Source organism: Rhinolophus hipposideros (genome assembly GCF_964194185.1).
Source record: "Rhinolophus hipposideros genome assembly, chromosome: 18".
Classification (NCBI taxonomy): Eukaryota; Metazoa; Chordata; class Mammalia; order Chiroptera; family Rhinolophidae; genus Rhinolophus; species Rhinolophus hipposideros.
In genome coordinates, this window is record NC_138064.1 from 1,562,287 (window position 1) to 1,588,709 (window position 26,423).

The following is a 26,423-nucleotide window of genomic DNA, read 5'->3' on the forward strand; positions in this document are numbered from 1 at the left end:
CCTGTGTGTCCTAAATGGTGACACACCAAGGGAAAGAAACCTCCAATGGAATGTCCGAGTGACAGCAAAGTAGATGGTGAGCAGAAGCGACCATGAGTCCTTTAAAACAGGTGTGTGGTATATTAAGTTAATCTCTTCCTCGAATAAATTACTAGACTAGACTTTGGGCAGCTGCTGTGCACAGAGGAGAGGAAATCTATAATTTAATGAGCCGTTTGATGCCAGGAGTTCACAGTGTTTTCATAGTGGTCACAAAGGCAAAATCTTGGCAGTATAAAAATGTGATTGGGTATAGTTTACTATTTTGAAAGGACATTACTTCATCAGATTGGTGGCTTCTCCCAGAGCAAAGGAGCAAGTCAAAATGAATAAAAATCAAAGCTTAAGGAGTGCCTCCTAAACGGTGACTGTTCTCTTATGTTGCATGTGCACTTGTGTTTAAATACCAGTCTGAGGTGCCTGAGAGAACTCCCCTTTATTAGATGATGGAATCAGTGCATGTGTGTGTGTGTGTGTGTGCATGCGTACAGGCTTAAACCTGGAGAATAGACTTATCCTAGCCTTCAAAGCAGGAAGCATAAACATCTTTTGGATCCATATTTAAGAAACAAAGCCCATGGCAGCAGCTTATTCTCTCTGGAACCACAGTGGACTATCAAGGAGGGGCGGCTCCCTGAAATCCAGTTACTGGTTTCCCCAGGGGTTCGGGGTCCCCTCCTGACATATGGCTCACGTCCAGGGACCCATGAGACAAGCTCACAGCGTCTGGTTTGCAGGAAGCAGTCGTGACAGCTGCCCTGCACTAACCTTATGGGGAATGTGGGGTGTTCGCGGGTGAACCTGCGGTGGCGTGGGGACGAGCTGCAAAGCTCCAAGCAGTTTAGGGAGGATGGGTTTAAAATGCCAACTGGAAGGCAAATCAAACCATGGCCACTGAGCAGTGCTTTCTTGGCTCTTTTGAATGACTTTGGCAGCTTACAGACTGCTGATAATACAAAGGAAATTAAATGCCTGAAGTGAAAAGTAGAACCTTGGTAAAACCTTTTCAAACATTAAAACATTGGTTTTGCAAAGACCTCTCAGAGTGCTCCAGACATTTTATTTAATTTCCAGAATTTCTTATCTGTTATATCATTAAATAGAGGGAAAAAAAGCTACTCAGTGTGCATCACGATAAAAGTCCCTTGAAGTTCATTTTGTGTCAGACCCCGACATAAAATGGAAATGTCTTGCCTTCCCGAGCAGTGCTGAAGCACGAAGCACACAGTTACGACGTCTTGATTAGGCTGAGTTTTAACTCAGTGCATGTGGAAACTGTGAAACAGTGGTGCACGTTTTCTACAACACACAAGTGTGATTGACAGTGGTTTTGACTTAGAACATACTGGTTTAATGACTCAGACGTAGGCAAGAATATTCATAACGATGGGCTCGTCTTCTTCCAGGTCAGTGAGAAGGAATTCTGGCTGAGGTATTAAACTGCTGCCTTGTTTCAGAGGTTCATCATCATCACCACACAGATTTTCCCAAGGCCATGCCCACTTAGCATTTCCATCGGGGTTATAACACCTTGCTGTTGAAAACCATACTGGTTTGATTACTATAGCTTTCTAAATATAGTCTAAAATCCGGAAGTATGATGCCTCCAGCTCTGTTCTTTTTTCTCAAGATTGCTTTGGCTATTCAGGGTATTTTGTGGTTCCATACAAATTCTAGGATTTTTCCTATTTCTGTAAAAAAATGATATTGGGATTGTATTGAATCTGTAGATTGCTTTGGGTAGTGTGGACATTTTAACCATATTAATTGTTCCAATCCATGAACATGGAATATCTTTTCATTTATTTGTGTCTTCTTCAATTTCTTTCTTTGATGTTTTATAATTTTCAGTGTACAGGTCTTTCACCTCCTTGGTTAAAGTTATTCCTAAGTATTTTATTCTTTTTGATGTAATCATAGATGGAATTGTTTTCTTAATTTCTATTTCTGATAGTTCATTGTTAGTATATAGAAATGTGACTGATTTTTTTATACTGATTTTGTGTCTTTCGACTTTACTGAATTCATTTATTAGTGTTTGTGTGTGTGTGTGTGTGTGTGTGTGTGTGTCCTATCTTTTCTTTTGTTGCTCATGGTTTTTGTGTCCTATCTAGAAGCTATTGCCTAATCCAAGGTCAGGAATATTTTTGCATGTGCTTTCTCCTGGGAGTTTTACAGTTTTGGCTCTTACATTTAGTCCTTAATCCATTTTGAGTTGATTTTTATTTTTGGAGTGAGGTGGGGGTCTAATATTTTTGGCATACAGTTATTTGTTGTGTTCCTTTTAAACCTTTTTGTTTCTGTAAGGTTGGAAGTAAGGTTCCCTCTTTTATTCTTGATATTAGTCATTTGAATCATCTTTCCTTTTTCTTGACAAGTCTTGCCAGAGGATTGTAGATTATTTTCAGTGAACCAACTTTTGGTTTTGTTGACTTCCTCTATTGTTTTTTCCTATTTTCTTTTTCATTAATTTCTGTTCTAATTTCATTTTCTTCCTTAGGATTGCTATACTGTTAGCTAATATTTTAAGGAGAATGGTAGGTTGTTGTGTTGAAATCAGTTTTCTTGTTGAATATAGATAGTACAGCTGTCTCTTTCTTTACGTTATTTTCCATTTAGGAAATAGGAACTTTCCTTTCTGAAGTGTTCTCAAGAGTCTTTGCAACCCATACAGTTTTATCTAGGTAAAAACACGTAGAAACACATCAATGAGAAGACAATCCAATGTTAAATGTGGTCACATTTGATATTTTACAATTTTCTGAGTATGTATTCATGTTAAAATTAGGAACAAGAGGTTTTTATTCTCTTTAAGTAGATGCCATTTTGTAAATCCACAGTCCACACTCATGTAGGGTAATCCAAAAATTAATGGCAGAAATCACTGAGGGCTGAGACCAGAAAATTTCCTTTGTATCTCTCTACTTTCCATATGTTCAATGACAGATTACACATAATTGTTATAACAAACATCTTATTTTTAAATCTGATACTGTGTGATAGTTCAGTCATGGATTCACTAGGTGCCCATGGAAATTGTTTAGGTGGGCACATACCTGGCAGCAGTGAGAGCCATTCATTGAGTGAGCCGTGTGCCAGCTACCAAGCTCTGTGCTTATGTTTTCCTTTAACACATAAGGCGACCATGGCCTGAGTCAAGCCTGTTTCATCAGACACTTGGGTCGTTCCACGTTCATTGAAGCCATGTATGCTGTTAGTTATTGCATAGGACAAGCTGCAGCAAACCTCTTAATTATGGGCCAGGTTGGAGAAATGGGAGATGTTGTCTGAGAAGCTGAATTTTGCAGACGGTGCTGCTGCTTCTCTTTGCAGAGAGGACGTGGCTCTGTCTTCCGCTGGCCTGGTAGGCCTCCGTGTCGGCTACTGTCCACAGCAGGACGCACTGGACCAATTCCTGACTGGGTGGGAGCACCTGCGTTATTACTGCAGCCTGCGCGGGATTCCAAAGCCACGCATCCGTCAGGTGAGGCCGCGGCTTCTCCAGAAAAAGGCCCCCACCCCCAGGAATCCCAACAGGATGTCTTAACCCACAAGAAGGAACCACACTGTCTGATAAATGCAACTGGATGAGGTTCTCACCATGATGATTATGCTGAAATGTGTTTCTGTTATATTTACATGATGTGTTTTAAACAGGTCTGTGTGAGGTAGTCATGGAGTAGGAGATGACGTGTGGCACGCATTGCCCCTTTGTTTCCTTCCCACTCGTTTCCTCCCAGTGCCTTTCACATCGCCGGCCTGATACTTTGTATTTAGGGACAGACGTCATAGACTTTGTATCCCCTGGGCGGCCAGAGGAGGGTCAGACGAGGTGAGGGCTTTGGAGGTGGGTTGGAAAGGACAACCTTCTTCCTGACAACTGCCTGCCGGGCTCCTCCTGGGGGCGCAGGAGGCTGGAAGCTGCAGACCCCCCCTCATCCCTGAGTGAGGCGGGGGTGCAGCAGTGAGAGGGCAAGACGCAGCTGCCATTCTCCTGCGCTGAGCGGTGGTCAGCCAAGCAGAGTGGACAGCTTTGACTGACAGCTCACGGGACGTTCCACATGGGCAGACACCAGAATGGCAGGTGCTTAAGGCATAGTCTTACCTTTTCTGCACCTCACCGCTGAGAGCCTGGGGTGCTCTCTACTTTGCAAGTTGGGGCAACTCTGAACAAGGGGCAGACATAAGAGGCTTAGTGATGCCTTTTCAGTGAGATTCTGCGGGGGATGGAGCGTCCCAGGTTTCAGAGGAGACAAAGCCGACCGCCGTCGCCTTCACCGCTCCACGGAAACTCATTCTCTGTGCTGTTGTGGGATGTTTCCAGCCCCCTTTCCCATTTATGCTCCGCAGCCCTGAGTGAGACGAGGGCAGACTCTCCCCACGTCCCCACAGGGGTCCTGCTCCCTCCACCACCTTCCATCTTAGTGAAAAGACAGCCGTTGGCTCCCGGGAGCCCTGCTCACTGCAGTGAAGCAGCTATTGAAATCCAGCTGATAGGGGCTCAGCCTTTAACAGGTGTTTATCTTTGTCAGCTCCCTCGGTTAGTTTCTGATTAAAGAGGTGGATGCTTGGCAGGCCCCGTGAGCTGGCCCCTTTCTCATCCTGGGACAATGCACCCTTTGAAACAGTTCTTGTTAATACAGTGAGGCTTGGCGCTTCCTGCCAGCCTGTGATGGCCGCTGATACACAGCTGTCTTACAGGCTCGCTTTTCCACATCCTTCACTGAGAAAAATAGTTTTAATGGTTGCCAATTAGGAACTGGCTTCATTTCTTTCTTGAAACTACAACTGATTTGACAGACAGGATTGCTCAGAGACCTCTAACATTTCAGCACGTGTTTCCAGAGACGTTGGCTCCCTCCTGGCAAACCCTCTCCTGTAAATCTTAGAAATAATGAAATATTTGAAATATGGAATGGAATATTTGAAATAGGCATATCATTCTAATGTGCTTAGCATTGCTGATCAGAGGATTATTACAAAATTCCACAAGACGACAGTTCCAGGCAGCGTTTCAGTTGTCATTCTGGGCCAGGCACCATTCTGAGTTTCACAGCAAACACCTGAGGGAGATCAGATGCTTATCACCTGCCTGACGAATGGGGAGCTGAGGCCCAGGTGGGACAGGGGACCTCCCAGGTCACAGGCCCGAGGTGTGCTGGGTCTTGTTTGGAAATTGCACAAAGCTCTCCAGACCCATGTTCTGAGTGGTGCTTGGTATGTTCAGGACACAGTTAGTCAGATGGCTCAGTCTTATTTTCCATGCCCCTTTGGTCACCAAAGAAGTGGGGATGGCAGGGGGTTATGGCGGGGCTCGTCTGCCGGGAGCTCCTCTGCCCCGTCCTCAGGGCTGGCGTTGGGCCCCAGCTGTGCACCTCACCTCCAGCCCTCAGGACGCGTAGACACAGCTGGGATTTCCTGGCGTGTCTGCTGCACACACTGGCTCTCTTCTCCAGGCTGCTGTCTGCTTTCATTGTGCTAGGACAGCCACCAGCGTCCTCTCTGATTCTAGCGGAGGCCCCGAGAGCTGGCCGCACTTCCTCCCACCCTGAGAGGCCCCACCTTGGACTGGGCCGTCTGCGCTCCAGGTCCCAGCTGGCCTTTGCTCATTTCTGTGTATGGTCCTGTGGCTCCTTCCCCCATCCTTGGATTACACAAGAAAACGATGCCTTTCTTCATTCAGCTTGAATTGAAGCTTGCCCAGTTGATGTAAGGATTTTAGTTTTCCCCATTGTCTACACTATGTACTTTTGTGCAATGGCCATATCTGAGCCTGAATTCATGAACCTGGTAAAAGAAATTATGTTATAACCAAATGACTTAGCACACAGGGCGACACCACGTCCTGGAGCACCGGAGACGCATGTAAGGTCGTTTCAGACTGTCCTACCAGAGTCACCACATTGTGCTACCCGTGGGGTGGTGCCTGGACATCTGCATTCGGTTTCCTGTGGTCTGGAAAGGGGGAGCCCTCAGCACCTGCCAGGAGCCTGGCTGCGTCCTGCCCCTTCTGTCTCCTGTGCAGACCGGACTTCCATCCTCAACTTTTCATCCTGTCACTTGTGTTAGAAGGAGCTAGAAGCTTTGAGAAAGGAGGAATGGGTGGCAGGAGGAAACAGTCAGAGGGAGGGTCATAAGAGGGACATTTCTGTCTTAAATTTTGGGCTCCTTTTTCCTACCTAACACCTCATTTTGAGCTTCAATCTCATGGAAAATTTTCATGTGGCCATCACACGTGCTAGTGGAAACATTTTGGCTTTAGAATCAAACAGATGTATATGTGAGTCTCTGCACGACTTATTTTGGTTCAAACAAAATTTATGAAGGTCTGTTCTGTGTAGAGATGATTAAGCCCTGGGCACAGAAAGATGAGTGGTCCCAGACTCTGGCCTTAAGTGTAAGTGTAGTACAATTTCTAGAACTTTATGAGAGGAAAATGCCTAAAAGCAGAGAGAGGTGCTGTTAAAATATCTAAAAGCAGAGAGAGGTCTCCATTTTGGGGTCTGGACAGTATTTTTCCAACCATAATTGGTTTGCCATTATTTTGACAGGAGTCCTGAGTGCAGGAAAGCCCAACAAAATACTTATTTGACCATTTTCTGTTACTTTCTGAAAACATGACTTTCAGACAGCCTTAGATAAAACCAATAGATTTGTTCCTGTGTATTCTGAGCTCTTTCCTGTAGGTAACCAGTCCAAGATTGGTGGGCTGCCCCATTGAACCTGTTGTAAAATTGGGAAAACATGGTATATGCTTCCTGGTTTCATAAGTAAAGCTATAATAACTTGGCAGGTTTATTCACAAGTTCTCTTCTTATCCTGAAGGCCTTCCGGCAGCACCTGGTACTTCAATGATCATTTTAGGTCCTTTTTCTGTTTGTCGGCTTTCATTTACATATTACCAGTCTTTGAATAAGGTGGATGGCAGTGACATAAACATTTCTGTCCAATACACACATATTCTATTCTCAGTCATTTTTTTGTAATTTTTATGGACAGATGTCGTTTTCCCAGTGTGTCGCTTTTGCTGGCCCCACCGCTACTTGCACTGCCCTTCCAGGAAGCGTAAGCCTCCCGAGAGTCTGTCGTTTCTTCCAGCAAAGCCTCCCTGGCCCCCTCCCCTCATCGCCCAGGGCCCTGTGCACCTGTGGACGGCTCTCAGCCCTCCCGAAGGCCCTTTCTGAGGAAAACAGTGGCCACAGCCTGTCATCTTTCTAATTGTCGCGATGCCAGTGCTGTGTCTCCATCTGTCACGCGGTGCTGCCATTAGTACTTTTGTTCCTTTACTTGTTTTGAAGCGAATGTTTGTTTGAACAATTTTCTAATTTATTTCAGTACATTTTTGTTCAGTGCACGTTAATTGAAACAACTGGATAGAATGGAGCCACAGGGAGAATGGTTCTTATAAAGCCGTCTGGGAGCAGGCAGTGTGGTGTCTCCAGTAAGGACACGCTGCTGACCGCAGGGTGGGTTCCCCAGCAGGGGACCCAGCTCTGGCTTCGCGGCCTGGGGGCTTTACCTGTGCGTTTCCTGGACGTTCGTGACTTGACAACAGAGCTGTCCTTCAGCTTCTTCACTCTGTTATCCTGAGGCTGCACTCCTAAGGTGACAGAGAGGTTTATGTTGCGAGTTTTCATTGGAAACTTAAATATGATCCTACTATTTTTAGAAGTTCTTTCTATTTCATCATTGTCACTGTTAACTTTAATTCATTTATCCATAATATTTATATGCACTAGTTTAATGCTGTGTTTTATTTAGTTATTTAGGACATGCAGTTATTAGCCCATTTTCTTGGAGTTTGTCCTTCTCCTAAATTTGAAGTAAGATATGACCCTGACTAGTTTGATCACAGGACAATATTTTAAAAACAATTCTCCGTTAGGATCTCTGTGGTCACAAGAGTCAGAGAAAATGGTTTCTAGCATTTTAAGTTACGCTGAGCTGGAAACAACGTTGTCGCAGGACGAGGCCCCAGACGACCAGCCCAGTGCAGAGACAGAGCAGGAGCTGACGAATGGCAGCAGGACACAAATGACAGGCGCTGAGTGTGAGGGCCGCATAGACACTCAGGCCTGTGTACAGCACAGTGGCTTCTGCTGAGGAGAGAGGAAATGAGCGGGGGTGCCCGTGGGAAACGATGAAAGGTGTTGGAGGGAAACGAAGCTGTGGACATGTGACGTGCTTGGGCGTCAGAGCTGTCCTGGGGCCGAGGTGCTATGTGCTGACGTGCTGTCACCGTCCTGTGTCCCCAGCAGCTATAAATAAGAGACAGCCAGTCTTTTCACCCCATCCCAGGTGCTATAGGAACCAAACTCTGAGTGGACGGACTCGGGAGCCTCTTGGAGGAAACGGGGTCTTTCTCTCCTGCAGAACACTGAACCCCCACACTTCTCTGCTCTCCTGAAGCGGCGCCCTCTCTCTGGTTTCATGCCCAGGCTGCACTGCAGCCGGCCTGCCCTGCTCACCTCAGTGTGGACACGCATCTGTCTGTCCCCTACCCGGGCTCCAGACGGGAGAGTCCTGGCTGTCACTCTGATGGCTCGCTGGCACAGAAAGCCCAGCTTAGAGCAGTGGGCCTTCCGTTCATGCTCAGTTACCCCATGTCCTGAAGGGATTGTGTGTGTGTGTGGGGGGGGGGCGGGCAGGGCTCCGGGGACGCCCTCGGCCAGTGGGTTCGCTCACAGACAGCTCCTCTCTTCCAGGTTGCTGGGGACCTGGTAAGGCGCCTCCACCTAGAAGCCCACGTGGACAAGCTGGTGGGCACCTACAGCGGGGGGACCAAGCGGAAGCTGTCTGCAGCCCTGGCCCTGCTGGGGGGCCCTGACCTCCTTTTGCTGGTGAGCAGCGAGGTGTGGGTGACGCCCTGCCTACAAAGAAGATGCGTTAACCCATCAGTGTCCCCCAGGGAGGAAATGCACTCTGCAGTGTTGGTTCTCGGAAACGATATTTTCTTTTGCCCTAAGGCTACATTTCCCAAACACAACCTAAAATGTCAGTGGGATTTTACAGAAAGAAAAGGTTTAGTTTTCGATAGTCAACTTTTATTTATCAAATGGAAGAGTCAATAAAAATTTAACATTACAAACAGTACTTTAAAAAATATCAGAATTCACCTGTAATCTGAAAACCAACCTACGCGTGGCCTCCACGTGTTGCTTTGAGCCTTTTTCTACCTGCAGATGGATGATTGTCACAGCTGTAGTGACACTGTCGGCGGTGAATCCTGAGGGTGGGTGTCAGGCTGCAGGATGGGTGTGCGGGGTGGGGAGGGCCCTCAGGGGGGACAGGTGTCTGTGGTCCCCGCGGGGACTGCAGTGAATCCAGTTTGGCAGCATGAAGTGTAATTGTAGGTGGTGACTGTCAAGAAATAGAGCCAATTGTCTTACATTTCAAAACTAGCTAAAAGTCATCATTCAAACAATAAGCTAAGGTCACTGTTTGCGCTCTGTAGACTGGCTTACAATCACTAGAGTGCACCCCAGGGCTTCGTGCTTGTGGAGAGGCCTGGGTGGGGGGACTGAAAAGAGTGGGAACAAGTAAGTTCTTTTGTTCTCTGCTTCGTTCACTAAGTGGGAACAGCACTGCAGTGGGGGAGCTAAAAGGGGGCCCAGGAGGCTTATGATGGAAGCTGGCCCCATCGTTTAGGGCTCATCTTCTGGAATCTGACCTGATTCTCCCTTTGACCTGCTCTAAGGGTGCTTTTTCCAAGATCCAAAATCAAGGACTTTGGTACAATTCCACATTCTGAAATCTGAGAATAAACACAACACTTGCAGAATTCTGCAGCTTGCAAACTCCGTTTTCCTTGTGAGAGGAGGCAGCTTGCGCTGAAGAGGTCACAGACATGGCTGTCAGTCACCTTCACGGCATTTCCCTGTGCCCAGCCCCACCGGCACGGCTGCCTGGAGGGGGTGGGCCTCCGCTGGAGAACGCCATCCCGTGCCTGGCAGACCCTCGCCGCCCTTCACTACCTGCCCTCGGCTACCTTGGTTGCCCAGGACTTGGACCTGGCAATCAGGGTGGTGACAACGGGGCCCAGTCTTGCACATGTGTGCGTCTGAAAATGCTCCTGAATATGGGGTCCGTCCACTGGGGTCCTGGAAGCGGTCTGTGAAACACTGCGCATTCATGTGGTCACAGTGAGCGTTAGTGACTGTGGAGATGTGTGTCCAGAGCACGTGGTCTGAGACATGCCCTGAGGGCCCTGGGAGTTCTCCCCAGAGAGAGGACGAGTGACTGTCAAAGGGGCACCTACGTGGGGTCAGGTACCTCTGACGGCGGTGTACGTCACACTCCTAGGCACGCATTTCTGACCATGCACACCTGTCACTTAACTTGCAGAAAAGACCAGGTGTCTGTTTCCCTGCTTAGTGCCAGTTTTTGTTCGCTTCCCTTCTATTTCTTTCTTTGGGGAAGTTTGTGACTCTAAGCTCTTAAGAAAAATGTGTTTAGAGCTCCCTGACTTCAAAAAGCACAGAGATGCATCATGCACTCTAAAAGCATTTCTCTCAAAAATGGTTCATACAAGAAGTGTGTTGCTGTTTATTGAAGGAGAAAGCTTCAGGTTCCAAGACATTTCACTTTATTTGATGTGACATGAAGCCTTTTCCTGCCTTTTCCTGAACTTTTGTAGAGGTTGAGGATGTGTTTTGAAGACATCAGGGTGGTGCTAAGTGACCAGGTCCCCAAGGGGAGCCCAGCTGGGCAGGAGGTGCCCTGGCCTCATTGAGCCCAGGGCGTGGCAGCGGCCAGAGCAGGGATTGCCTCTGGGCCAGGCGCGCTCATGGCAGGTGTCTGCCCGATACGCTTTCTGATGTCCATCACTGTGTTTTCTCTCCTGCAGGATGAGCCCAGCTCAGGGATGGACCCCTGCTCTAAGCGGTTCCTGTGGGAAGCTATAATGCAGGAAGTTCGGGAAGGCTGCGCCGTGGTGCTGACATCCCACAGGTGAGCCATGCCTCTCGTGGCCCTGCCCAGGGCAAGGCTGGGAGCATGGGCCGGGCACCGGGCTACCACGTGGTCCTTCATCCCTATGGCAACACGGGCATGGTGATGAAATCGTCCCTCTCCATGATGTAGTTTGGAAACTGACACGGAGAGAGATGAAGCCACGTAACAGAGCCACACGACCAGCGGGTGGCCGAGCTGGGATCTGAACCCTGTGTCTGCCATGGACACGCCTTTGCTTATTGGAGAGCTGGAGCCCTCCTCGGGTCTTCCTGCAGCCACGTTTCAGTACCTTTCTGTCTAAGGCCTCTTATCCCAGCAGGAGAGTGAGCTGACAAGGAAACTTAACAGGTTTCTGAATTTGGTCTCATATTTTCTTTCTCACAGAATTAATCTTGTAATTAGACTTCAAAATATTCTTGGCCACACAACAATACAAATCTTAGCTTTCATAAAATCTGTTCTTGGAGAGGGAGCTATGTGATTTGGCAATAAAAAATTCTGAGATACAGTGGAGGTCAGAGTTCAAAGTTTACACTTGTTTTCTCCCTGCGTGTAAGTGAAATACTCTGTCAGTTAAGTGTCACAAACTGTTATGGATTCGAGACATTACCTTACTCACAAGCCATCTAATTTGGCATGCCAGTGCATGGGTGGTGCTGGCAGAAGTCACGACACTCCTGGGTCAGAGATGGAAGACTTAGTACTCACAGCGAGAACAGTGGACAGAGTGTCGGCAAGGTGGCATTGGTGCCCCGGGTCCCAGTTTCCACAGGAGTGACAGAAGCAGGCACAGACAGTGCTGCCCACACAGGCGAGGACAGCAAACCTGGGGCCCCACGCTTTATCGCAGCTGAGTGACAAGCCGGCTCTCTTTGTGGAGAGAGGTCACCTCCTCCTTCACAGGTGCCCACGACAAACACAAGTCAGAAATGGCCGAGGTAAAGCGCAGTCAGGGCTTTCCCGTTGGGGAGTTCCTAGCTAGTCATGTCAGAGCACAAGGAATCTCCAGGGACTGTTTCCCCGGGGCAGTGAATCACTCAGCCTGTGCTCCGCGAACCCCACACTCCTCGCTACATGGTAAATACGAAGGCGGCCCATGGTTCCTGAGGGGAGATCCCTGAGGGGCTCCGGCAGACTGAGCTGATGGCTGCAAGAGGGTCAGTTCAGGTAAAAATAGTCCTGGATGCTGTAACCCATGGGCGCGGCCCTGTCTCACTTAAATCTTAGTGCCAGCTCCTCTGATATGTGCTGGTGGCTTCTCTGCAGGTCCCTGCAGAGTCGGCCTGCAGAGGGGGTCAGGGTGGGGGGTGCCGTCTACACACGTGGCGTCCTGCCAGCCTAGACTTTTCCTCACAATCTCCTCTCTGCTCGTTTCTAACTCATGCACTCATTTACTGACCAATAGCTGAAGGCTCACCATCCCTGCATTTTCACTGCCAGATTAAATACTGTCATTTAAAAAACATTAATAGTTTTGTAATATAATTTACATAGATATATATATATAATTTACCCACTTTACGTGTACAACTGCGTGGGGTTTTATTTTAGTAAAATCATCGACCTGTGCAGCTGTCAGTGTGATCCAGTCAGGACATTTGTGTCACCCCCAGAGTTTTCCTCGTGCCTCGTTCCAGTTAACCTCCATCCCCAAACCCCAAACTCCCCCTCTCTAAACTTCCTTTCCTGGATCTCACGCACATGGAGTTGCACCTGGCTTCTTTCATTTCTGAGGTGTTTGGGACTCACCGCTGTTGCAGTGAGCATGTTTTCACCGGGGACAGTATGTGCAGTGTAGCCAGAGCACGTTTTATCTGTCCACTTGCCAGCTGATGGACCTTGGGGTTGTCTCCACTGTTGGCTGTTACTGTAATGTCCTGTGAATGGCCGTATACATGTCTTCATAGGTATTTATGTTTCTTTTTTCTTGGGTAGAGTCTTAGGGATCGAATTGCTGGTTTTTGTTTACATTCGTGTTTAGGACTTTAATATACTGCAGAGATATTTTCCTAAGTGGCTTTATCGTGTTATGTTCCCAGGAATGTGACGAAGTTTGTAGTTTCTCCATACCCTTGTCAACACTGTCTTTTTGATGGTAGCCGTCCTAGTGAAGTGTGGTTTTAATTCACCTTTTCCTAATGGCTGTAGTCTGTCTTCCACCTGCATTGTCTCCGAGAAGAAGTCAGCCATTGCTAATGCCGATGGTCCTTTACACAGTGAGCTGCTTTGTTTTGCTGCTCTCAAGATTTCTCTGGCTTTCAAGGGTTTGCCTTTGATGTGTCTAGATGCAGATTCCTTTCATTGATCCTGCCTGGGGTTCATTGTGCTGCTTGAATACGTAGATTCATATTTTTCAATAAATGTGGGGATATTTTGGCCATAATTTATTCAAATACTTCACTGCATGTGAGACTCACTGTTTTTTTCCCCTCTCTTGTTTAGAAATGCTAGTCCTACCCTAAATCAACTGAATTTCTAGTTCTTTCGATCTCTCGATAATTTCAGCATATGTTTGTTGGAACTTAATGCTGCCCCACAGATCTGTGAGTTTCTGTCCATTTCTTTCCAAATCTTGTTTTTCCCTGTTCTCAGATTTGATCATCTCTATTGATCTGTCTTCAAGCTCACTGGTTCTTCTGCCATTTCAACTCTGTTGGCTCAGAGTGGAATTTTCATTTCATTTGTACTATTGAACTAAAAGGTTTCCATTTGTTTCTTTTCTAAGAAATAATTTTCATCTCCTTCAGAATCTCCATTTACGGATCATTATTTTCTTTAATTCTTTAAACATGATTTCTCTTGTTCTTTGAATATATTTATAGTATCTTCATTGAAGATATTTCCCCCCTAACTCTGAACATCTAGAGACACTTAGAAACTGTTTATATTGACTGCTTTCCCCCCGAATGTGCACCGCACTTTCTTGTTGTTTTTTTTCCATGTCTTAAAACTTTTTGTTGAAACCTAGACATTTTAGATAATAAATGGTAGCATCTCCGGGTTCTGATTTTTCCCTTTCTCCACAGGTGGTTATTATTGCCAGTCTGTTTATTTGTTTATTCATTTGTGTCTGTTTGCTAGAGTTTCTTTGTCTGGGGTAAATCTATGAACACTCTCTCCCTCTGAGTGCTGATGCTCTGCTCAGTTTGTTTTCCAAATTGTGTTTTTGTTGTTTAAAGTCTGGGTTCTCAGGAGTCACCCCTGCTTTTGCACAGGCTGGTCACCTGCCCATGCCTGCACAGAGGTGGCGCTTGACCACCTCAAGCCAAGGAGGACTCTGTGTGGACAGGGGTGACATCCCAAGTTCAGGCCACTTTTGAGTTGGCCCAGCTTTGCTTTCTTCTGGGTCTGCGTGTGGCTAGCCTCACTCTGACACAGAGTGTGCAGCTGGCTTGGGCCTCTCTGGCCTCCACTGCCTGAATTGTGGCCAGAGCCACACAGTATTGGTCCAGTAGAGTCCAGCGCAGGCCGGGTGCTGCAGCTGTAGGCCCTTTCTTGGCTCTAAGAGAGTCCCCAATGCCTATAGTGTAGGCGTTGCCCGGTGGTCCAAATTGCGTGCCTCCCCTTTAGTGGGGGCAGAGTAGCTGCCAACCCTCATGGCCTGGCCTGGCCTGCTGGCAGCTGCATGCTGGTCAAGCTTCAGTCACACACCTCTGACCCTAAGGTCAGCAGCTTGTCAACTGTCAGCATTTCTCAGGCTGTCATAGGCCTCGGGGCCACACCCCCCCAAAAAAAATAAATAGCTGTTTTTGTTTTCTTTGTCCAGTTTTATAGTTGTCTGAGGAAGGGATCTGCCAGTTTCTTCCCTTGTCCGTAGCCAGAGTGCGGCCCTTGATTTTCTATTACTTTGTTTTTATTTTGTTTCTTTTCAGAAAACAAAATTTTACATCAAAATAAATTAAATTTGACGAATCCTTTATTTTACCATAATGCACAGACGTTCTTGCTAACAATGATCCTATTACGGTGCCGTTTCTGGACACTCGACTCTCCTGTGTGCTAGCATTTAAGTCCTCATGTTCAGATGTAGTTTGTAAGATTGGATAAACCGGTCTCACATTAAAAACTCCTTGTAATTCTCACGTTATCTATAATCATTGCAGACAGTTCTCAGGAAGCGCACATATAACTGCAATTTCTCTTTTATGTCCTCCTGTTCATTTGGTTTCACATTAATGATGTGTCTTCATTTCCATAAATCTGTCCATATTCAGACAGTACAAAGATCTGAATGGCTTACTATTCATGAAGAGAAGGACAGTCTGATTGATTCCCTGATTCTAAAACGGCAGCTATATTCTCATTTTATAATAAATGTATAATACATCTGTACGAGTTTTTTTTTTTTTTTTTTTTAAGCACTGGTCCTGCAAAAGGTGTGTTTTTCTCTGCTTTTCTGCGTACAAGTAGGAAGGGAAGAGAATTTGGCAGCTAAAAAAATAAATTGGGCTGAGAGATGGTCTGTAAAAAACCTAAATAAAACAGCTGCCTTCAGCCGAGAAGTCTCCAAATTTCACAGCTCCCTCTTACCTTTGAGTTCACCTCTCCTCCCTCTCCTTAGTGGTAGGAAAGTGAGGGTAAGAATCCTGTATCCCTCTTTACTTATTAAGAGGAATTAAAAGTAGGCCAGCCAGGAATGACCAGGTCTGCTGCTTCCTCGCCCATCCAACACTGATCCATGGACTCCAACATTGATCCTTAAGTCTCTGTGTTACCTGACCGTACTCCATTCCCATCTGCGTGACACCCGAGGAAATGTGGGTCACTGTCTGAGTGAACGGTCAGAGGTTACTTCCATTGTGGCAAAGCTCCTGGCTTTCTGTATTCTTGATGCTAAAGATCATCAGAAGCTCTCAGTCTGCCCTTTAGACTCGGAATTTGTGGCGTCCCTCGTGTTGGGAACATGTGTGTTTGATAATAATACAATTAGGGTTCCCAGTCATTACTTGGAGGCCTTAATCAATATCCATTGTTATTTGGATCTGCACTCGCCTGAACTGTTTATGGATGTAATACAGAAGCGAATTCATATTCTACCACTTTAATTAGAAGACCTACTATGTGCTCACAAAAATGATGTAAGATTGTTTTAAATTGAAATTAATTAAAGAAACAATTAGGAAGATAATGTTTGCACAGAAAAATATATAAAGCATAGTTGTAGTGTTTGTAGTGTGTATTTCGTAGACTTCATGTTGAGCCACTATAACAAAGACCCCAAATTACAGTAGATCAGAGCAGACATATTTTTCTCTCCCATGATAACAATTCACATTGGTGGGCTGTGCTGGACCCCAAGGTCATCCAAGGACACAGGCTCTTTACACCCTGACGCCATCCCAGCTCATGGAATGGGGAGAGAACCAAATCCAGGGCTAGGGGCTTGCCTCGTCAACATGACCCAGAGATTCTACTTTCTGTTGACCTTATTTCTTGCACGTTCATGTCTGGCTGCAAGGAGGGCTGACAAACGTAATCTTGACCTGGACATACGTAGACCCTATGAGCAGACTGCTTTATGGCTGTTCCCCATAATAAAAATTATGTCTTTCCTCTAGAGAATGTGGGTGATTTAACATAGTAAAAGAAGGAAAGAAATTCCACCGTTAATTTCACTTTTCAGATACTGATAGTCATACATTTTTTTTTTGTTTTCTCTTCCCAGTTTATTTTTTGCATACATGTGCCATTATCCTGACATGCAGTGTCCTTACACTTATTATACCATTGCTGTGTCATTACCTTTTTCTCATACTATTAACTGACTTTGGGCACACCTCATTTTAATGGCTGACTGAACATGGATGTACTGTTATTTATATGAGCACATATTATCCACGGTGGAACATTTACCTGTTTCTAGATTTTTACTGTTATAAATAAGTTGTTATATGAATCCATATTTTCTGTGTCTCCTTAGGTGTGTTTCTAGAAAAGGAATTATTGCTAAATTGATTTTCAGAAAGTTATGCTAATTTTTACTCCCACCAGCAGTGTGTGAGAGGCCTATTTAGAATTATTGAAAAAAATGCCTCTAACTGTTTATTTTTTGATCTCAGAATTCATTGTTTTTACTCACTGAAGATGGAAAAAAATGCTTTCCTCTGCACCATTTAAAAGCAGACATGACAAATACCTTTCTGGCTAGAAAGTATTTTTAGGATCACTTGACTTAATGGTTAAGTTTATAATTTGTTGGTATGTTTATTACCCACAGACAGTTCCTTGAATTAACGTCTAGATGTTATTTGCCCTTTTTCCTCTATTGGATTATTATTGTTTTATTTTTACACTGCTATATATGAGTTCTTTGTAATAACTGTATCAACCCTTACCCATTGTGCCCGTTGCACTTTTTCAATGTTAGTTTGCTGTGGTTTTACACACTTATTAGAAGTTTGTAGTTGAGCATTGTCACATACACCAAACATTCCCTGTATAGTTTCTTCCACTGCTGTTATGCTCAAGAGTTTCCACATACTCAGATCACTTATGTTTTTAGGACATTAGTGTCTTCTGCGCTGTCTTGTTTTGTTCCAGTGACCTGCCTTGTAATTCCTTAGCATGTTGACTCATTTTAATCATTTGAGCCATATAAGTAATATTAATATTTTCTGGAGTAAATCTTCTCTCATTACTCTTCTTGTTCAGCATTTTTCTGCCTCTCACTAAATAATTTTAAACGTATACTTTAAAGTGATAAAATGTTGATTGGCATTATACTATATCCTTATAATTTATATTGTATTTTTATTAAATTATTATAATGCAATTAAACAATTATAAATCTTTATTACATATTTTATAAAGAAATAATATTGTTATACTAAAAACTAAATTATAATTCAAATTCCAATGCTATTTATTGTATTTTATATTATACTGTATTAAAATATAACTTGTTTTTATATTTTGTATATATTGTAAATATATAATTCATTTACCTGTCACATTTTATCTTTATGCTTCTATATTATATTTTATACTTGATCTTACGTATACTGTTATTTTATTTAACAATAATTTTTATATTATAATAATTTTTATATTACAATAATTTGCCATTTAAAAAATATCCATTCTTTTCCTTTTTTTGATACATCTTTTTGTTGATTCGAGATTTCATTTAAGCCCATTAGCAAATCTTGTTTCTTTTCATAAAACTTTCACATTTTTTGTAAAGGTCATTCTTACGTATTTTGCATTTTTGCACTACTGTTCCTCAGAGGTTCTTTCCTATATAGTTTGTAACTGCTGCTCACGTGTATGCTTGTTACTTGTGCAATCGGCGACCTAAATAGAATGTTGCCATTTAAAAGTGCTTTTTGGGTTTCATGCGGTTCCTCCATAGACAGTTAGCTCCTTTGCAGTGGTGGGATTTTACTCTTCCGTTCATTTTGGTGTTTGCTTCAGGCCTTGCAAACCTCGGCCACTGCCTGTTCACGTGTCTCTGTCTTTCTCTCCCAGCATGGAGGAGTGTGAGGCTCTTTGCACGAGACTGGCCATAATGGTCCACGGAAGCTTCCGCTGCCTTGGTTCCCCCCAACACATTAAAAACAGGTATGTTGCATTTCACTTTGCATTTAAGTGTCTCCTGAAAATCAGTCGTGTGAGGCTGTGTCACCGTGGAGGATCTTTCGAGACAGATGGCTGAGTTACTGCACGGCGTAGGAAAGGAAATGGCAGCTGGAAGGTCAGGGGCAGGAGGAATACCAGAGCCAGTGAGCCCGGCCTGCAGCTCCCACACAGCCTGGCATCTCCCCCCACCTTTACTGCCTTCTCCCAGGAGGACAGGTGCTCCTGTTGTGGGGACACTGGGAGGGCTGCGGAGTCAGGATGGAGCCGGGACCGAATGTGTCCTGTTGATACAAAATGCCTTCTGAAATGGTTGTACTGGTGTGTCCCTCGTCCAGAGCGAGATTGGGTACTGTGGCCCCCGCATCCAATCTGTACCTTTAAGGGGTCTCCCCTGATTGGAGAAGATAAAGGAGTTTGTGGCTGCTTTTCATTTTGACGAATGAAAAATGAGACTTTACCTGTGGTCATCACTGCTTAGATTTCTTCCTGCTTCATTGTCTCTTCATGTCTTTTTTCCATTTACTTTTTGGAATCATAATGATTTTATTGTCAATTTCTATGACCATTTTTATATCCCAGTACAACTGTTTAAAAATTCAGTGTTACCTAAAATATCTTCAAAGTTTCTAAGTGAATTTGAGCTCTAATTTCCTTTTAGTTTGCGGTTTAATCTGTTTTTTTTATATAGATTAATTTAAGTTGATACATCTCTTTTTGTTTTCCTTTGTTCAATAATTTTAAAGTTAGAATTCACAAGCAAAGATTTGTTGAATAGTCCTGGGTATTAGGTTGAAATATTTTTATTTTATGGAGAAAATGACTGTTGAGTGCTGGGTGGAGACGCCATGTTGGGGAGTGAACATGAGTTCTTCAGGGGCTCAGAGCCAGTGCGCTGGGACCGTGTGTCTTACCGTCACTTGTCAGGTGAACGCACTGAATATGGTTCTCAGTACGCACTCCGCTCACACTTAATGAGGGTCATCAAAAAGAGAAGAAGGTTTCACACCCCTTGCCCTTAGGAATGCTTACATAAAGCTTTACAGCTCGTGCCCAGTCATTGGGTGATTGATGTCTGAGTTTAGCTACTTGGCTTTTCGTGAGGCTGCAGACGTGTCTGGCAGAGCTGGCAGGAGAGACGGGGCACCCAGGAGACTCACCCTCTGGCTGGCGCGGTCTGTGTGCCCAGTGGTGCTGATCGTTGTGCCGTGGTGAGGACAGATGCTGGTAAATAAATGTGATGTACAGAATTGCATCAGGAAAAAAAAATGTCTTGTGGGTTATTTACTCACTGAAACACTGAACTGAATACATTTTTAAATAATTTGTAAAGTTGGTATTTTCCTATAACACATAAACTGATTAGACGTTTCCAAAACATTGCAATAAAGAATAAAGGATTCTTCATGAAACACAATCCAGGGTGTCCAAACCCAGAGTCACACATGTCGGTGTGATACAGTGGTGTTGACACGGAGAGGGAAATGGCAGAGGGCTCCCTCCTCGCCCTCTCCAGGCCCTTCTTGCCGTGAACACTCCTGACTGTCTGTCCTGGGCATGAAAGCATCAGGAGACCGTCGTCAAGCCTTCTCATCTCCGACTCAGCCAGGGATCCTGGTACCAGAGCAGAAGCTCATTTCTCCAGGTGTCTGGTGGCGTCTCCACAGGAATTGACCTTGAGTGCTAATGCCAGCCAGGGGTTCGCGTTGTGCCCATTTCGTGGAGGATGTCCACCCCGGGCTCCTGCAGGCCTGTCTGGCTGCCCGTCTGTGTCAGTCTCCCCAGCTGTAGGACAGGTCTTTGTGAGGGTGAAAAGAGCATGAAACACTTAGAAGTGGCCACGCTTGGCCACCGTTGGGTGTTTGCTGCTACTGTTCTTGCCTGCAATGAATGGAAGAGACTTGTCACCGTGGGTCAGCTTGGTGCTGAGCAGGAGTTTCTGTGACAATGAAAGCCAGAAGTAAGCCTGCCAGAGTTAGTGTTTTAATCAGTGAGTCTGAACGATACTACCTTGCTGAGAGGTCAGCCAAGGTAGCAGCCTAGGAGTGTGGATTGCATTTGTGGAAAGGAGCACACACATGTCCAGTGCCTGCCTCCCTTCGGACTTGGGTGCAGATGCAATGGTTAGAGAGGAAGCAGCCGTCTTGGACCATCAGGCAAACGCAGCAATGGAGGCTTGTGAGCAGGACGATGAGAGAACGAGCTGAAGGAACTGATGCTTTGTCCGTGCTGGGCTGCCTGACTTCAGACTTCAGACTTGCTAATATCCCAGCGACTGGCTTCTCTGTCACTCACATGAATTGAAACAGACTTATACCTAACGTTTGGGACCTTGCTGGGTGACGACACATTCAAGGTATCCATGAACAAATGAATGAATGAATGAACGAGTGAACAGATGTAGAGTTCTAGCCATACCCAGGCCTTTGCTCAATAATTGTTCCTTCCTGGTCTCGACGACTGGATGTAAAAGGAGGGATCAGACGAGTCTGGCAGCATTCAGGCTCTGTCTGACTTAATGAACAGCTAATGACAATGGCTGACCCCTTTGAGAGAGACTTTTATCCAGATCCCATTTATCTCTAGACAGGGTGGAACCTGCTTTCCTTCGAGTCTGCACCCTTCACTCTTAGCTTGCTGCTTCTAGAAACAGGCCGTCTGCACTCAACAGCTCCGTTCAGAGGAGCAGTCAGGGAAACGGTTCAGGCCTGACTCTGCCACAGCCTTGGCAGTGTCCCTGTCACCTTCTCCGCTGGACAGAGACTGCACACGGTGCACGCCGGCCTGTAGGAGTGAGAGTGCAAAGCGGGCAGCAGACGTGTCATCGGAAAACTCACTGTACTTGGTGGGATTATGAGTTCTGCTTGTAAACACGGCCCAGGCACAGGAATTCTGCCAGGTCAGAACTGTATTTCAGGTTGAAAATTATTCAAAGGTTGGGATTTGGGACAAGATTTATGTCCTCTGGGCTCCAATAGCCTCTAGTGTGTGTGTGGGCGCGCGCGCACTCAGAGAAAATGCATGAACCCTCAACATGCTTCATAGTTTAGAAGCATTTTACAAATTTGATTGTGAGTTCCATTTTATCAGAAGCTTGAGATAACGCTGTGCATACGTTAGATTTTGTTACAAAAGCAGCAAAACTAAGTTCATGAAACCCAGTGGCTTATCCACTTACACATGGTCACAAATCTGCGGGTGGCCTGGCCCAGGGGGCTCAGCTGGGTGGCTCTGCCCTCGTCTCCCACTGCTGTCTGACAGTGTCTGAGGCCGAGGCGTAAGAATGGCCAAACTGCACAAGCGTGATTCAGGCCTCAGGTCTCATCACACCTGCCAGTGTCCCTTCAGCCAAACCAAGTTGCATGGCTAAAGAAAAAGGGTTGGACGTAGTCCCCCCCACCCCTTACTGAAAAAACATGGCAGGGTCACATGGCGGGGGCCTGGGCGTAGAAGACACAAAGTATTGGGTCCATATTTATAATCTAGCACAATCCACAAACATTTTGTAACTAGTAGTTTTAAACTGTGGCCATCCTCTTTCTTTGCTTTTTAACAGCTTTTTCGAGATATACATCACATCCTAAAAGTCACCTATTTCGAATGTCTAATTCAATGCTTTTTGATATATTCACGGTTCTGTTCAAACATCCCACAGTTAATATTAAGATGTGGTCGTCACCTCCAAAAGAAACCCTATTCCTTCAGCTATCGCCCTTCTACTCAGCCCAGCCTGAAGCCCCCACTAATCTATGTTTTGTCTCTATAAATTCATCTGTTATCAACATACAAATAGAATTGTATAACACATGTCTTTTGTGGCTGTCAGCTTTCCCTTAGCGTCTTTTAAGGTTTACCTATGTTGTCAGCATGTCACTTCTTTTTATGGCCAAGTAACATACAACACTTTGTTTCTTCATTGTTAAGGGGTGTTTGGGTTATTTCCACCTTTGCTATTATGCATGATATTGCTAGAAACCATCATGTGTGAGTTTTTATGTGGACATATCGTTTTTTCTTCAGGTTTTTTCCTTGGAGCAAAATTGCTGGGTCATGTAGTAACTCTGTGCTTAACGTTTAAGGGGCCGTCAGACTGTCTTCCAAATTGGCCTCACCACTTAACAGTCCTGTTGGCAGTGCACGAGGCTCCCATCTGCCATTACATTTTAGTGTCTGAATGTAATTTTATCCATCCCAGTGAGTGTAAAGTAAGTCTCCCTGTGATTCCGATTTGTATTGCTCTGAAGACTAATGATGCTGCAGTATTTCCATGTGCTTACTGACCATTTCTGCATCTCCACAGGAGAAATGTCTATCCATAGCCTCTGCCCATTTTTAAAACTGGGTTGTGTGTCTTTTTATTATTGAGTTGAAAGAGTTGTCCATTCTAGATACAAGTCCTTTATCAGATACACGATTTGCGAATATTGTCTCCCGATACGCGGTTTGCCTTTTCACCTTCCTGGTAGCATTCTAAGAAGCACAGTGTTTTTAATTTTCAGAAAGCCCAATTGTTCTATTTTTTCTTTTGTTTCTCATGCTTTTCTTGTCATATCTAAGCGTCTCGTGTGCAATGAGAGACAATGAAGATTTACCACAATCTATAATTCTAAGAGTTTTATATTTTTAACCTTTCCATTGAAGTATTTGGTCCATTTTGAGCAAACTTGTGTTAACTGTGTTAGAGGTAGACATTCATCTTCATTCTTTCGCAGGTGCTATCCAGTTCTTCTAGCACCGTTTGATGAAAAGACTATTTTTCCCACTGAAAGACCCTGGAAACCTTGTCAGAAATCAGTTGACCACAGAACCACCTTGAATTACCTCAACTCTGGTCCATCGAAGTGTTTTCTCAACACGGGAGGGAGTCTGCGCCTTAGGGCAATTCCTTTCTGCTAAGAAAGTCCCTTATGTTCTGTATTATTCCATTATTGTTTTAAAGGCTGTATTTCATGGGGTCTGACTAGAGTCCACTGAGATTTTTTGGAAACTCTCTGAAACTGAATACAAAAGAGCTTTAATTACATCTTCCAAAAGGACCACCATCCCACCTCCCCCCACCAAAAACTTCAACCCACAGCAAACAGGATAAAGTGTATTTGGTCACGTGCCCATAGCAGACCTGCTCCCTCGCCACTGCAATGCCGTCCGTATGAAACTGTTGTCTTTGCACAGATGGCAGCTGAGCAGGTGTGCTGGCTTTGAAGGTGCACCATCTTAGTGACCTCCTCAGGCCTCAGCCAGTAAGTCCTCTGGGCTTAACCTGTAATGGGACCGGGACCAGATCGGTGGGGGAAGGCAATCTCAAGGGTGATCCAAGTCTCATTACCTGGGGTTCTTCTTTACCAGACAGAATCCCTTAAGGAGAACTCACTCAAAGGTGGCACCTTTTCCCAGCAATACTTCGTAAGTGACGGTTCTTATAAGACTCTGGGCTGCCATTTGTTTGTTCTTTCCTTCAACTAATATTCTCTGGTTCTAGGTACTTGCCTCAGTGAACATAACAGACACACGTGGCTATCATGATGTGTGTATGTGTTTGTTTTTGTTCAACAGATCTTTATTGAGATGTCATCACATGCCCAAACAATGCTAGAGGTACCTGGGATATGGTAGGGGAAGCCCCATAAATTCTTGGGGGTTCCTATTCGTGATAACTCGTGTGTGGTCTCTCGGACACCCTTGGACTTACTACTCACGCTGTACGGCTTCCCCTGCAGTCACCAGACTTGCTGGGTTGAGGTGCACTTGGGAGATTGTTTTACATGGTAAACAAAGAAATGCCGGGCTGGATCACTCGTGCATTTCCCTCATCCTTCCCCAGTTTCACCCCTGCAGACCTTGAAGCAGGATTCTTCGCACAGGGAAACTGCAGGCTTCGGACTTCTCTACCGCAGTGCTCCGCTCTTCCAGTTTGCATTGTCACCACTCCTCTTTTATTGCATAGGTGTTGATTCCAGGATTTGATGACTTTTTTAAAACGGATAAATCATTTCCTCTGTCAATATAAATTGAATTATAGGAAATGACCTGAGTTATAGTTAATTTCTGAGTATTATATTTTTGAGAATCCCAAATCTCCCAACAATTTGGAATCATTACTTTTTTATACTGGCTGCCTGTGAAAATGGACTTCGAGTTTACCCATCTCGGGTACATAGAAGAGTAACCGTGTTTTTATCCTGTTCATCCCCCAGGTTTGGTGATGGTTACACCGTCAAAGTGTGGCTCTGCAAGGAAGGCAGCCAGCACAGCGCTATTTCCGAGTGCCTGAAGCTTCAGTTCCCAGGAGTCCAGTTTAAGGTAGAGCCCATATTCTACGTTACTTCTTTGTTTTCAGCTCACAGATCTCATAAATGTACTTGTTTTCTCGAGTTTCCTTCTGTGCTGTTATAATGCTGCCTATTGGCCTCATTGCAAAGTCCAGTCCACACCTCCCCTCCAGATCCAGCACAGGCAGGGGACACTGAGTGACCGCTGTGACAGGTGCCCACCTGCCTGTCCTCCCGGTCACTGGAGGACCCTGGAGTTACACGTCCCTCCTTGTCTTGGGGCTTAGCTCCTCTGCATGACTCATTTTGTTCCGGGCAGAGAATTGCAGAAGTTCATTTCTTCCTTTTCTGTGGTGGGGTGATAGGCTGGATGGTTTTGACGTTATTGCATAAGAAGTGCCCTGTGATTTTAATTCTCTACAAACTTGGCGTGAAGTGTGGTCCCTGAACTGGCAGCATCTCCGTCAGCTGGGAACTAGTTGCACCTGCAGAAACTTAGGCCCCACCTACTGAACCCAGATCCCCGTCTTGCAAGGTCATCAGGAGATTCCTGCTCATAGTAACATTTGAGAAGCACCATCTACAGTTCTCTTGATTTCTAGTGTGAGCCAGTGTGCTTCTTGTGTGTCATAACTGCTAACAGGTGGCAGCCGGTACCTGTCTGTTAGTACCTGTCTGTTTCAGCAACCAGCAGTGAGTCAAATCCTGTGGGCAGAAGCCAGCTGTGCAGGCACAGGCCTTCCTGCTCAAGGGCCACTGTAGACAGCCCCATCAAACAGTTGCTGTATCCCCACTTCACATCAGAACAGTGAAATGTCTCACCGACTTATTCAGCTAATGGTGAGGACATCTGGTGCTAAGACCAGGTCCCAGTATGAAGCTGAGGGCATGTTTGTGCACCCCCGTTACACCACACTCACTTCCTACATCTCAACCCCTTCTAGGCGTCTCCTTTCCAGTGCTTGTGGCGATCTGGGGGGGTGTAAGAGGCAGAATAGCAGCTCCTCCCTGGGGTACCACCTAGCAAAGGTGATGGACAGTAAGAAGTCGTCGCTAACCCTTCACTGGAGACTCACAAAATTGACCCACATACCGAGCTGGGATTTGAGTAAAGATAATCTGTTTGCAATTAAATATAGTGTGGTCAGTGTTGTTTAATGATTGCTAAGCATATGATGCATTGTTCTGTGTCTTGTTCTGGATTCCAGGGCCAGCGCCTTAATTTATTGGAATATCACGTGCCCCAAAGATGGGAGTGCTTAGCTAGCCTGTTCCGAGTTCTCGAGGACAATAAGACTTTGCTGAATATCAAACATTACTCCATTAACCAGACCACTTTGGAGCAGGTATAGTACTTTGAAGGGGTTACCAGGTTGCATTTTGCTATGTTCTGGAGGCCTAATCCAGCCAAATTACAAATTAGCCAGATTATTTCCGGAGGTCACCATTTCTTTGATTCATCTATGTTAGATTTTACTAAATGCTGATAAGGATGTGAATGTTAGGTTTGGTTATTGTCTGCTTTCCACTATTCGACAGGGCCCCCGTGTGATAATTATATTGGGCATTCAGTAGATAACTCATGCC

General features: G+C 45.2%; 1 protein-coding gene across 1 annotated transcript in view; it reads left to right on the plus strand.

The window, feature by feature from the left end:
- The window catches only part of ABCA13 (ATP binding cassette subfamily A member 13), a gene marked incomplete at its 5' end in the record, with an annotated part of 245,529 nt that overhangs the window by 217,031 nt on the left and 2,075 nt on the right, over positions 1 to 26,423 (plus strand). Inside the window, 6 exons of the mRNA XM_081079377.1 lie at positions 3,373 to 3,523; positions 8,745 to 8,879; positions 10,886 to 10,989; positions 18,460 to 18,552; positions 24,762 to 24,867; positions 26,045 to 26,182. Coding sequence (XP_080935503.1) covers positions 3,373 to 3,523; positions 8,745 to 8,879; positions 10,886 to 10,989; positions 18,460 to 18,552; positions 24,762 to 24,867; positions 26,045 to 26,182 — 727 coding nt within the window. The remainder of the gene's footprint in view (positions 1 to 3,372; positions 3,524 to 8,744; positions 8,880 to 10,885; positions 10,990 to 18,459; positions 18,553 to 24,761; positions 24,868 to 26,044; positions 26,183 to 26,423) is intronic.